This window comes from Carettochelys insculpta, chromosome 2, assembly GCF_033958435.1.
Source record: "Carettochelys insculpta isolate YL-2023 chromosome 2, ASM3395843v1, whole genome shotgun sequence".
NCBI classification, from domain to species: Eukaryota; Metazoa; Chordata; order Testudines; family Carettochelyidae; genus Carettochelys; species Carettochelys insculpta.
Genome location: NC_134138.1, coordinates 40,286,018 through 40,299,468, shown reverse-complemented (window position 1 = coordinate 40,299,468; position 13,451 = coordinate 40,286,018). Strand labels below are relative to the sequence as shown.

Here is a 13,451-nt window from a genome sequence, read left to right as displayed (position 1 = left end):
CATAAAAGCATATCATCTTTTGACCTGCTTCTGTTGACAAAAGGGCACCCCGGAGTGTCTACACGGAAACTGTTGACAAAACACATTTTGTGGTAGATGCTCTGTGAGTTTTGTCAACAAAACCCCAGTTTTGTTGACAAAACTCTCTAGCGTAGATGTAGTCTCTGAGTCATGCAAAATCTTCTTTCTTGTCTTTTGTTTTCATCCATAAGTTTAGTTTACATTTTTGTCTACACATGAGGTGGTTCACTTTTTTTTGCCAATAAAGCAACTGATTTTCCGAGTACTGACCATCCAGAACTCCAGTTGACTGAAATGGAACCTGCAGATATTCAGGCTCTCTGCAAATCAAGCTCTAGCTCTCTTCAGCTGGGCATCTAAAATTAGTGGACGCTTCTGAAAATGTAGGAAGATATTTTTGCTACCAGCAAAAGATAGTAGAGGTAGGGAGATGATTATTATGAAATTTAACATTTATTCAAATGCCCCTTGGTTACTTCTTACCTGAAAATATTCATAGCCCCCTATTTCCTTTCCTTCCAAAAGATGTAAGCACAGTATGTCTATCCATAAAGTATTCTGGGGTTGTAGCAGGCAGCCATGACTTCTGTCATCAAGGACTGGCAGAGCCCACTTGCTGCAACTTCCTCATGTGGCCTGTAGTTCAAGTGATGGCTATAGTGATGTATGGATTATGCAACAGGTTGAACCTCTCTAGTCAGGCATCTTGCAGCATCCGTAATCAAACGTGATTGTAGTTAGCTAGATGACCAGTTATCATAGGTATGACCAAATTTTTCATGGTCCCATAAAGTTTATTTACAGCCACGAGTCCTGCTTCTCACTGTTGTGTGCTGTTGTTTAGCGGTAGTTTACCCCAAAATGTCTTCTGAGAGTCCAGTAAGCAGTGGAAATGTTGGTAATGCTGCTAAACAATATTGACCTCCTGTAGTTCAGCAAATTATCTCATTTGGTACCGGTCAGATCCCAAAGATGTTGGAAAAGAGTGGTTCAACTGGTAATCCCTGCTTCTTGGGACAGAAGGGTTTCTGCTATCAACTTAGAAGAGTAAATGAGTGGGAAGAGGTGTGGTAATTACCAGGCAGCTGTCCTCTTCTGAAATAGAGCTGCTCAACAATTTTCAACTGAGAAATGCTCCCTGGAAAAAAATGAGTTTTATCAGAAATGAAATATTTTATGGGAATTTTTCAAAGTAAAAAACCTTTAGGGGAAGCCAGAACATTTTATTATGAATTGAAATATTAATTTAGTTTTGCTTTTTTGAAAACTACAATTCGTGAAATGTCAAAATTTTGGATTTTTGTTTTTCCCCTTCAGCCTCCTCTGTCCACTTTCCCCCGTCACTGTCACTGAAAGCAGTGCTATCCATTGAGTTCCCCCTTACACAGTTTTCCTTTTTCCCCCCTTTTTTTCTATTCCATGTAACTTCCTAAAACTTACTGCGTTTTGGAAATGTGACAGATTGGCAAAAAAGAGAAATATGACACTATACCTTGGCTCATCAGAAGTGGAGGAAATTTTGATCAGTTGCAGAGTTGGAGTCTGTCTTTGGTTCTTTCTTTCTTTCTCTGGTGTGTGCACTGTTCTTCTAGCTGTGTTGGTCCCAGGATACAAGAAACAAGGTGGAGTAAGCAATATCGTCTATTGGACCAACTTCTCTCAACACCATAAGTTGATCCAATAAAAGACCATTTCCTTCCTTCCTTCCTTCCTTTCTTCCTTCCATTGGATCAGGTGACAAGAAAATTCAAATTTTTGACATTTTGAAAATTTCAATAAAGTACTTCCCATTTTTGACAAAAGTTGAAAAATTGCTCCATTTTAAATGCAGAAAAATGAAAGCAATGTCAACATTTTTGTGAAATAATTTTTCCTATTTTTTGCTCATCTGTGCTCTGAAGATCTAGAGGTTAATGAGCAGCCATCTGATTCCTCTCATAAGAGACTGAGATATTGGGGAGGGAGGGAAAGGCATAGTCCAGAACCACTCAGACTAAGTTAGCCAGGGTGTCTGGTTGGGAAGGAAAATCCTACAGAATACTGGGGCTAGATGGGAGGGAGGATGCATACATGTGTGAACATTGTGAGAAGAGCAGGGGTGTGGATAAGTACAAGGGGTAGTGCTCTTCTGGGTAGGAGACAAAATGAAAGCAAAAGAAGTGATGGCCTTCTCTCTGCTTTTACAAACTTCTGGAAAGCAGTAGCGTGCTGACTTGCCTCCCATACCAGTTGACAGTATCAGATATCGTCAGGATCATTAGTGTTTTGTAGGATGTACTGTAACAGAGGATTTCTGGGATTGATGGAAGCATCTGTAGTTCTTTTAGAAGCGTGCATAGCTGGGATACATATCTGCATTTCAATATGCTTATCCAAATGCCACTACTTATTTTTTAAAGTTTTTGTTAGTGGTATTTTGGGAATACAATATATGTTTTTGCTATCTTCAGGATGGTTTAGTGCTTACTCTTTCAGAAAATAATGTTCATAGGAGCACACATTAAACCAGCCCCAGCACACCAAAAATACTGGTGTGGATTGATTTACTGGGTGCTACTCTGTCTTTTGGCATGTTACAGACAGGATTAAATTTTCTTCATATATAATTTGTCCGTTTCTGATGTTGGCTTTCTTCAGGCTTCTATGTATACAATGTTTTGAAAATGCTGAGGGTGGAATCTTGTGTGTACTCGTGTATTTTGGCATCAGTATGGATGTGATTTTGTGTACATTAGCTGGGTAATGCTAAGAGCGTAAGGCTAGATCTATACTAGAGCAATCTGTCGACAGAAGTTGCTGTTGGAAGAGATCTTCCAGCAAAACTTCTGTCAATAGATCACCTCCACACACAAAAGCAGATCACAAGAGCAATCCACTCTGTTGACAGAAATCAGACTGCCTGACTGCTTTCTCGACAGAGTGGCCAACCAGAAGCTCAGCAAACAGGGCTGTCCAGTGAACTGGAAGACTTGTCTGTCGACAGAGGGCTCCCTGGAGTGTCTACATGGCTTTTTTGTTGACAGTTTTGTTATTCCTCATCACAGAGAGGCGAAATGTTGTTGGCAGAAGTGCCGAGTTTTGTTGACAGACTATTGACAAAACATATTTTCTGTGTTGATGCTCCATGAGTTTTGTCGACAAAACCCTCTAGCGTAGACATCGTTTAAAGGTTTACTTTGTCCTTTGAGAAATCAAACCAGGGAAGGCTGCCTGTGTAAGTCCACGAGTTACTGTATTCCTTGTCTAAAATATTCAGACTTCAATGAAAATAGGTATCCAAGTTATTGAAAAAGGCTGAGTATAAACTTGCATAAAATTTTTTAAAAAAAGCCATGCTTACTTGGCATTATAGAAAAAGGGACAATTATTTAGGTGTCTTTTTGTGGAGTTAGGTTCCTAATTTCATATATTTTCTTTTGCTCCTCCAAAAAGTCTGTATAGTATGTTTTTGGAGGGCAGTGTTCATGGAGTTCTCATCTCTCAAAGGCTGTCATATATATGTTATTTAGGCACTTAGTATGTGTTTATACTGCAGAGCTATTTCGAGATACCAAGGTATCCCAAAATAGTAAATCCAGGTCTAGAAAATGTACCCAGTATTTCAAAACATTTTGGAATCCGTCTGTCTCTCATTGAAGGTGGGGTAAGGGATACCTAGAAATAACACAGTATTTCTAAATTTGGTGCTGTGAAGACAGTGCCAAATTCCAAAATAGCCTATTTTGAAACTGACTTGAAATAGGATAAAATTTGTGTAGTGCAAATTGCATACCTTATTTCAAGTTAAGGGCACATTGTAGACATAGCCTTAAAGTGTAATGCACTCACCTGTATTCTGCACTCCATTTCCCTGTTTATTCATGCTCTTACCCATTTTCCCTCCATTGCAGTTAATATCTCTGTACTTATTCAGCAGTGTGAAAGACAGATTATGTCATCTAAGAATACAGTGTAAATCCAGAACTGAGCATTAGGAAGTAATGGAATTTGTTACTGGTCTCACTTTTCTACCAGGAAGCTATGACTCAGCAATATAGAATCTTGTCTAATAGAGAAACCTCCTAGCTTCATGAATATTTGCCATGTTCAAATACATATTTCATTTCAGGCAATTCTGAATAGTTATACAAAAATTGTGTGTGTTATCATTTGCTAATTTATTTGAATAATTTATTTTCCATGTATTGCAAAAGTTTGGTCTCTTCCCACGCAATAATGTGTTGTAGTTATTGTTTCTATTATTATTTGCTTTACTTGGTGCCTTTCTCTACATTTCACTTATTCTCCCTTCCATTTATTTGTTTTAATTTGCTCCAAAAAAGCTGCATTTTCGCTTTAGTGCTATTTACTTCATTACTATTCTCTGGCTGTTTCTTCAGTGCTGCATGGAAACAATAACTTGCAGACAGTACTGAAGTGGTTAAAATTAAAAACTGAAAAAATGCTGTTTAGAACTCACAAATGAATAAATATGTAAAATCATAATTATTCACTTTTGCACCAAACAGAGAAGTCCTACAGAGAAGAGAGATCTGTCATGTATAAAGTTTATTATTTGCCTATACAGTTCATCCTCACTGTATTTCTGTATACCTCATTAGATATATACTATATAAATTCCGCTGTTCAAAACATTATAACAAAGGTATATTTCAGAACAGACTATTTTTTGTGGCATATGGTACTGGAAAGGAGATTGATGCAATAGTCTTCATGATGTGCATAGACTGTGTGTTTGTTGAGGGAGATGAGATTTGATTGGTTCAGTGATAAAAGGGGGGAAAGTTGGAGTTTTCAATTTCTCAGTTTATTTATGGAGGTGGCATTTATTTTAAAAAACAAAACCTGTTTTAAAAAAACTGTCTTCAGGTTTTAAACTTGTTCTGTAATGGCATGTGGTAGCCTCTAAGATCTTTTTAGGAGAAACAGCGATGGATTTCCATTTTTGATTAAGGGCCCAATCAAACCTGTGATAAGCACCTCAGGCTCAGTTCCTACTGCAGTGAGTGAGAGTTGGGAATGTTCAGTTCATTGTAGGAGTGCTTCAGTCTGTCAGGATTGTGATCGGTCTGTGAGGCTGAAGACATGGGAACAGACCTATAACAGAGGAACTCTGTGGATTTTTTTAAGTTGTTACAATGTAGGAGAAGCATAAAGACCTTGAAATCCTATTTTCCTTTGGAACCAAATTCTGACACCTTCACACACACTGGGCTAGATAGTAATTTTTCAGACAGTCTTGTGTGCAGGGCAGTGTGCAACTGTGCCGCTGCAGGCACAGACCCCAGAGGTTATGTCTACAATGGAACTATAATTTCCAGCTTGGACACCCAAAATCCTGGCAGGGTTTGTAAGTGGAGAGTAAATAGTATCCTGCCACTCACATTGCCACAGTTGCACTTCCATTTTTAGCACAGCACCTTGATCAAAGTTAGTGTGCAAATGTCTGCCCAGCCTGGAAGTTATACCTTCAGCTCCAGGGTACGTGTACCATGAGAGAGTGATGGCTCCTCTCATGCTGCCCCTTGCTTTGGTGTGAGACTGAGACATTACTATAAGGCCTTGCTGTGAGACTTTTTCACAGAGTAGCTTATTCCTCCTTTTAGGTATGGCCAGCAAGAAAAGCTACCCTGCCACTCCTTGCCACTCTCCTCACCATCTATGCTCACTTTCTTACAGGAGCAAGTAGTCCCTTCCTTCTGCAACATGTGGTAGAACAACATTCTTAGCTGGCTGAACTGACGGACAGTGGTGCTGTCACAATTTTTATAGAGGGGGTATTGAGCCATTGAACCTAACTGCTAACATTGTATATGATGGAACCCACCGCAAACCAGAGAGCACAGCAGCACCCGTAGTTCTAGCACCTGTGCTGGTGGAGTGAATGTGTGTTTTTTCACTTTCCTGCACAGCCATATTTAGCTCATTGGACTTCTTTATTTTCCTGGATAGGCATATCTAGCTCACTGGATGATACCTTACTCTGGCTATGTCTACACTACAGGGTTTGCTGAAAAATAGGCGTTTTGTTGACAAAACCCAGGAAGTGTCCAGATTTCCAAGGTGTTTTGTTAATAGTAAATTGACAGAACGCAGCTCTTTTGTTGACAGTCTTATCCCTCTCCCCACGAGACATAGTACCTCTGTTGACAGAGATCTGTCTACAGAAAGACAGTCTGGATGTTCCAGGGGGCCCTATGTCGACAGACAAGGCTTCTGAATCACCGGGCAGCCCTGTTTGCTGTGCTTCTCATTGGTCATTTTGTCAAGAGCGCATCCGGGCAGTCTGTTCTCTGTCGATTCAGACTGCCTGGCCACTCTCTGTCAACAGATCGGCTCACTCTTGCAATCCACTTGGCAGTTTAGCCGCGGTCTATCGACAAAAATTTTGTTGGAAGATCTCTTCCAACAGAAACTTCTTTCGGCAAATCTAATCTGACCATAGCCTCTGTGAATAGTCACTGAAATTTATGGGGATGCTTGCAGAGTAAGGTGTGAGTAAGATGACAGAATGGTGCAATTGTACAGAGTATGATCCTAAGTACTGCTCAATTTTTCAGGACTCATTTCCTTCATGAGTTTTCAGTACACTCGGTATGTCATTCCTGTCATGATTGGTAGGAAAGAGAAATATATTATCACACCTTTTCCCCACAGCTAATATCTATCTGCTCCAACTTCAGTCAAACTGGGTCTACGCTACAAAGTTCTGTCTACAGAAGTCACTCTCACAGAGTTTTGCCAACAGAACCTCTGGCTACAGAACACATCCACGCCTAATAGGGGCTTCCCCTGCCAATACACTCTGTCAACAGGGAGTGGCCAGACTGCCCAGCTTTCTGTCAACAAGACAGCTAACTGGAAGCTCTGCAAACAGGGCTGCCAGGTGAACTGGAAGCTTTCCCTGTCGACAGAAGGCCCCCTGGAGTGCCTATGCTACTCTTCTGTCTACAGAGGTGCTGTGCCTCAAACTTTCAAGACATAACTCTGCTAGGAAAAGGGTTGTGTTCTATCTCAACAGATTCTTGACAGAACGCATTTGTAGTGGGGATGCTCCCTAGTTTTGTCGACAGAAGGCCTCTTCTGTAGACAAAACTTTGTAGTGTAGACAGAGTTGCTACAGCATGTCTAAGGTCTTCCAGTAAAAATGCTACTTTGAATTGTGGAAAATGGGAGGAGCAAAACCCTAATATTGATTTATATTGTAAAGCATATATGTTTGGCAAAGTATGAACGATATTAGTTTCTAGCTTCTCCGTGAGCATTTTAAACTTTCTGACAGAGATATTCAGGCTGAATTAATATTTTCTGTTCCACTTTTAATTCCCTCTGTACTCATTTTTTGCTTTAGTTAATATTATTTCTCAATCTGTTGTAAGTATAATCAGTAGACAGACATACAGGGTGAAATCCTGGCTTTGTTGAAGTCAGTGGCAAAACTTTCATTGACTTCACTAGGGCCAAAATTTTTTGACATGCTTGAGTAACATATCTGCAGATTTAATTCATGCATTGCATTAAAATACTTTGTTTTAGATAACTATGTCTTTGATGTAAAGTTATGTTTAAAGTAATAGTTGTGTGTCTTTGTTTTTACTTTCGGTCTTTTAGTTTCCAGCGTATTGTCCTTTTTGGTTTTGTTTTATTGCTTTTTCTTTAATTTTGCTTACCAGAGCCAAAGCCTTAGTAGAAGAACAACGCCTTTTGTTCCTAGGGTTCAGGTAAAGGCCTTGTCTGCCTGACAGAAACTTAAGTTGTGTTTTTTGCTTTTGTTTATGTTGGAAAATGCATAGTAGGAAAACGTTACATATTGGTCCGTTTTCCCATTTTTTTAATGTGTTGCTTCAAACCATATTAACAAGTTTCATATCATCTTGTGGGCAGCTTGTAAAATTCTGCATGGGAGTTAAATATTAAACTAAATTTAAAGAGACGGCTAGCTTTAGTTTTGCTACTTTTGTGATATATATTTAAACTCACACAGGTTTCAGCTATGATAATGGCTATGTTTTACACATTTACATACATACATATATACATGCATACATATATATTGTACAAGTAGTAAATAATATTGTACTGTGGATGTTTGGTCTCATTGTACCAAGTTTGATGTCTCTTTAAATCATTCATTTTCATTACTTAACACATCCTTTTTTGCATTTTCCAATTAATAATAGTTCCTTCAGTGGAAGATTGGCAAATAAATATGTACCTTGTCTAAAGAAGCGAATTGTTTGTATTTTTATACTCAGTGCTTGCATTTTGAAAAGTAGGTTGTTTTAATCAAATCCTGATTTAATTAAAATAATTTCTCTCTAGTTCTTATCATTGATGTTATTGAGTTTACAGTCCTATTTGGGTACAAGTTGTTTGCCTTTTTTCATTAGAAAACCCTTAAGGTACTGTAGATTTACTCAAATGTAGGTTATACTAATACGCTACAATGCTTTTGTTGTTTTTGCTGCATGTTTTTTCAGTTTTTTTGTATGTAGAATATTATCTGCTTCTGTTATAAAATATTTTTATGGAAATGTTCATCTTTTGTTTTAGAACTGTATAAATTTTTCTTATATTACTTCATCACTGCTCATATTGCTCATTCACACTCACAGAAAGGTGAAAATGAAAGGTTCCAAATGATGAGACTGAGACTTTAAATTTTCATAATGAAATGGAAAAAAAATGACCATAGCATTAATTTGAAGGGAAATGTTATTTGAAATAGATTAGACAGGAGAAAAAGGGGTTTGCTTTGAATTCAGGATTAATAAGCAAAGATTACTAACTAGTCCTCCCCCCAGTTTATGATTTAGTGGAAGTGTTGTATATACAAATGTCTAATAAGTTCAGAATAAAAATGTGAGAAAATTTGAAAATTTCAGAGCAAAATGTTAAAAGCTTGGTAATATAATTTATAATACTTATTTTTAGTATGTGCTACTGATATGTACAGGGAAAATCATAAAAACTTCAGTAAAATCCATTAGTATGTGACTGATAATGATGGTTTGTGAAAGTGGTAAGCAAAATGGAAACAAAAGTTATGTACAAATTCAGACATAAAATTGTTAGAAGCCCAGGGAGGACAAGTACAGACTAATATCTTATGTAGAATTTAAGTAATTCATTTATGTTTTTCTTTTGCTTTGATATTATCAAAACAAATTACGAACTAACAATTGCATCTGTCAAACAAGTGTTCAACTGTAAAGCAAAAAGCATCCTAAATTCCATGATTCTGTGAAGTATTATAATTTAGAAGTAACATGTAGTAGCCTATCATTATGTATTCATATTATATTTGACAAAATCGTGATATAATTCCCATTTAAAATAATTTATTTAATGAAGAATGAAAGATATCTTAATTTGGTCAAATAATATTGTCACTCATGATTAGGAGAGTAAAAATAACAATAATTCTATATACAGAATTCACAGCAATGACATGAGTGCATAAGGAATAAACATCTTCAGCACTGATACTAATTAAGGGCTCTATTCAGATGAAATTTTATTTTTTCACACGGCGTGTGGTGCTTTGCAGACCTCTGTGCATAGTCTTTTACAGAGTATGATTCCGGTCAAAGTCAAATGTTGCTTGGCATGGCCCCCAGGAAAGTCAGACTTATGGCTTCGACAACATCGCTTCTACATACCACAAGAGACAAAGTCATGCCTCCCAGTGTGTCCATATTCAGTAGGACAGTAGCTAGATCAGTCTGAATTAGTGCACAGACCTGAGGGATGTTCACATGTCACTGTCTATTCCTCCTGAAAGGTCGTGTGTGCCTCTGATTCCATGGTCAGCTTCCCTACTGTTCTTTCCTACTCGCTCACCTATTGCCAGCACCACACTTCCTCTCTATCCCCTGAGTCTCTGGTCCTATTTAATCTTCATTACTATTTTGATGTATTCCACACATGGCAAGTATGTAGGCACACCATGGATCTGAGTATGGAAATGTTTGATAAGCTATTTTCAATGGTCCACATATGCAGAGTTATTCCCCAATACAAGAGCTTAAAGGGTGTTATGGACCAATACCTCCCCAGTTCCTTGTTGCTCACTACATGGCTTGATTTGGAACCCTCCATGTCTTCTTCAATCTTTCTTTACTGTGAACATATAAATGCAATTTATAAATACTTTTTGACAGTTTAGTGTTTTCCTGTGTTTAGCACATTAGTTTCATTCTTCCTACTTGAGGGAGCTCCTTTCTTTGGAAAGGGATTTTACCAAGAGATCAGGGGTTCAAGAACTCTGTGTACTGCCCTTGTTCCTTCTTTGTTAATCGTAGTCTCTGGCCGTTATTGCCTTGGGGAGGCTCATATCATCTCCAGTTTGCAGTATCTGAAGATCATTCCATCCCCAAATGCATGAAGGACCAGAGAGTGGTTGACAGAAGCACTCAAGCAGCAGTCCCTGAGACCTCATTCAGATTCAGGCTGTAAGAAACAATGATTAGGATGATCATGACTAGGGGTCAGAGCCAGGCTCAGAACTGGAATTGGGAATCCAAAATGGGGTCGAAGTGATACCAGAGTGAGAGCATGGCTGGAGCAGCTCGGACAACTGACAGGAAGGAGTGACTTCCAAGCCCAAGTGTGATGTTGAGCAGACTGAGCTTCTGTTGGTCCTGTGGGATTTAAATATTGCCTTGGGAACTACCAGATCAATTCCTGTTGTGTGAATTGGCTGGAGCTAGCAGAGGAGTGACTTACACTAACAGCCTCAGATAGGAAACAAGGCTCCTCCAAGCAAGAGCTCCACAGTTGAGGCAAAACTGAGAAAACCTCTCCTAAAAACGGGGCCATGAATATAGTCATAAGGCCATATCTCTACTTAGATATGTCTTAAAGGGAAAGAATCCCTCCCTGTCTCAGTCAGAGTTGAGTGAGTCCTAACATGTCTGTCCAAGAAATAAAGATGCTACGGAGAAGGGATCTGATGGTATCCGATCTGGCTTCACCCTATAAATCTAATGACCCTATCTACATGGCCCATTAGCACAGTGCTGCTGCTGACAGTGCTATGCTAATGACAGTTCAAGAAAGTGCAAATGGAGGACCATTTGCAAACTTATGTGGTTAATTACCATAGCCATGTAAGATTTTGCTGTCAGCGGAGCGAGAGGGTGTGCTGGCAATAGAGAGGCTGTGTGGATGTGCCTCTGCCAGCTAAGCCCTGCTCTGTCTCTAGTCTGTTACACCTGAAAAAATTCAGACATAAGGGACTGGCAGTGGGGTGGGGGATGGGAGTTAGCTGGCCGAAACACGTCCTCATGGCCTCTGTACTGCTGGCATGCCCCTGCCGACAGCAAAATTTTGCACGACTATGCTAATTAGCTGCACGAGTTTGCAAATTGTCTTCCATTTGCACTTTCTTGAACTGTCATTAGCATAGCACTGTTGGCAGCTTAGCTTAGCTGCCGGCACAAGCGCTGTGCTAAAGGGCCATGTAGATGTGGCCAATGAGTAGCACCTGAGGAGTTTGAGCCAGATCCAATTTTTCCACGGAGTATGTCATTATCATCAGCAGGAGAGCGAATTACTCTGTTCTCTCTCTCTCCACTCAGTGACCATGAGCAGCACCAGGCATTGTTGGAGAAAGTAGCAACTGAGCTCCAAATACCTCATGAAGAGGTCCAGGACTCTAAGTAGGGCTCACTAAACATCCTCCAGCTTTTTGGCCTTTCAGGGTGGTCTTTTCACTTAAATAAGCCATTCTGCAAACTGATAGTGTGCTGCGATACACTCTTATCTCTTGTGCCCACAACCTGAAGACAGCTGAGAAACAAGATTTCATGCCAGCATTTTTGTTCTCTCATCCAGTCCCCAACTTCACTTTCTATGAGGCTATGTCCACACTAGCATTATCTGTCTACAGAACCTACTGTCAGAAGAGATGTTCCAACAAAACTTCTGTTGACAGATTGCGTCTACACATAAAAGCAGATTGATCTTTTGAGCCATTCTGTTGACAGAAGAACCCCCCGGAGCATCTATACGGCTTTTTGTTGATGGTTTCTGTCGACGAAGTGCACTTTGTGTGTAGATGCTCCACAGGTTTTTTCAACAAAACCCCAGTTTTGTTGACAAAACTCTCTAGTGTAGACATAGCCTGAATGTCTACAGAAAAGTCCAGAAGCAATTCTCCAAGACTACCCATATTGATAAAGGCATTAAATGCTACAGTCTTTTAAGTGGAAAGTGTTCATTGGCTACAATTGCTATCTCACAGGCATTGTTAGCAAAATGGACTTCCTGAATTATGTCAAATTTGCAGATTTTGAAGACAGACTTCTCCAGATAGACAGGCCCCGAGTTTAGTGTTCACTTTGAGATACCAAAGATGCTGATTTTTTCATACTGCTTAGCATTATGTAACACTCAATGGCCGTGTCTACACGTGCCCCAAACTTCGAAATGGCCGTGCAAATGGCCATTTCGAAGTTTACTAATGAAGCGCTGAAATGCATATTAAGCGCTTCATTAGCATGCGGGCGGCAGCGGTGCTTCGAAATTGACGCGCCTTGCCGCTGCGCAGTGCGTCCAGACGGGGCTCCTTTTCGAAAGGACGCCACCTTCTTCGAAGTCCCCTTATTCCCATGAGCTCATGCTAATGAAGCGCTGAATATTCCCATGAGCTCATGGGAATAAGGGGACTTCGAAGTAGGCGGGGCCCTTTCGAAAAGGAGCCCCGTCTGCACGCGCCGCGCGGTGGCAAGGCGCGTCAATTTCGAAGCGCCGCTGCTGCCCGCATGCTAATGAAGCGCTGAATATGCATTTCAGCTCTTCATTAGTAAACTTCGAAATGGCCATTTGCATGGCCATTTCGAAGTTTGGGGCACGTGTAGATGTAGCCAATGGCTGTGTCTAGACTAGCCCACAACTTCGAAGGGCACATGGTAATTAGGGTGTTGGGAGATTACTAAGGAAATTCTGCAGTACATATGCAGCACTTCATTAGGATAAATCTCCCCCGCAACAACTTTGAAGCATGAAACTTTGAAGTGCCAGCTTGCATGTAACCACGGGTCAGCCACGGGTACTTCAAAGTGCCTGCACTACTGCGAAGTCCCTTTACTCCTGACCCATGGCAATGCACAAGCTGGCACTTCGAAGTTTCACGCTTCATAGTTGCCACAGGGGAGATTTAGCCTAAGGAAGTGCTGCATATGCACTGCAGCACTTCATTAGTAATCTCTCAACACCCTAATTACCCTGCCCCCTTCGAAGTTGGGGGCTAGTCTAGACTCAGCCAATATGTTCAATACATGGTTCCTTTGTGGGCTCCCACAGTGTCATTGCCCAGTCAGTCCCAATCTCCCTAAATTAATCTCAACCTCAAATCCTAGTTCCACTTTCCCTTTTTCCCATTCCAGCCCACCCTGTCCCAGTTCCTTGTCCCATTCTGCTCCCGT

At 40.1% G+C, this 13,451-nt stretch overlaps 1 protein-coding gene across 38 annotated transcripts in view; it reads left to right on the top strand.

Moving 5' to 3' along the window:
• Positions 1–13,451, top strand: part of RIMS2 (regulating synaptic membrane exocytosis 2) — a 724,335-nt gene that overhangs the window by 387,974 nt on the left and 322,910 nt on the right. For 7 of the 38 annotated variants that reach the window (XM_074986777.1, XM_074986789.1, XM_074986773.1 and 4 more), the window contains one exon: positions 7,695–7,742. The exons of the other annotated variants lie outside the window; for them this stretch is intronic. In XM_074986777.1, the coding sequence (XP_074842878.1) occupies positions 7,695–7,742 (48 nt within the window). The remainder of the gene's footprint in view (positions 1–7,694; positions 7,743–13,451) is intronic. 38 annotated transcript variants of the gene reach the window in all.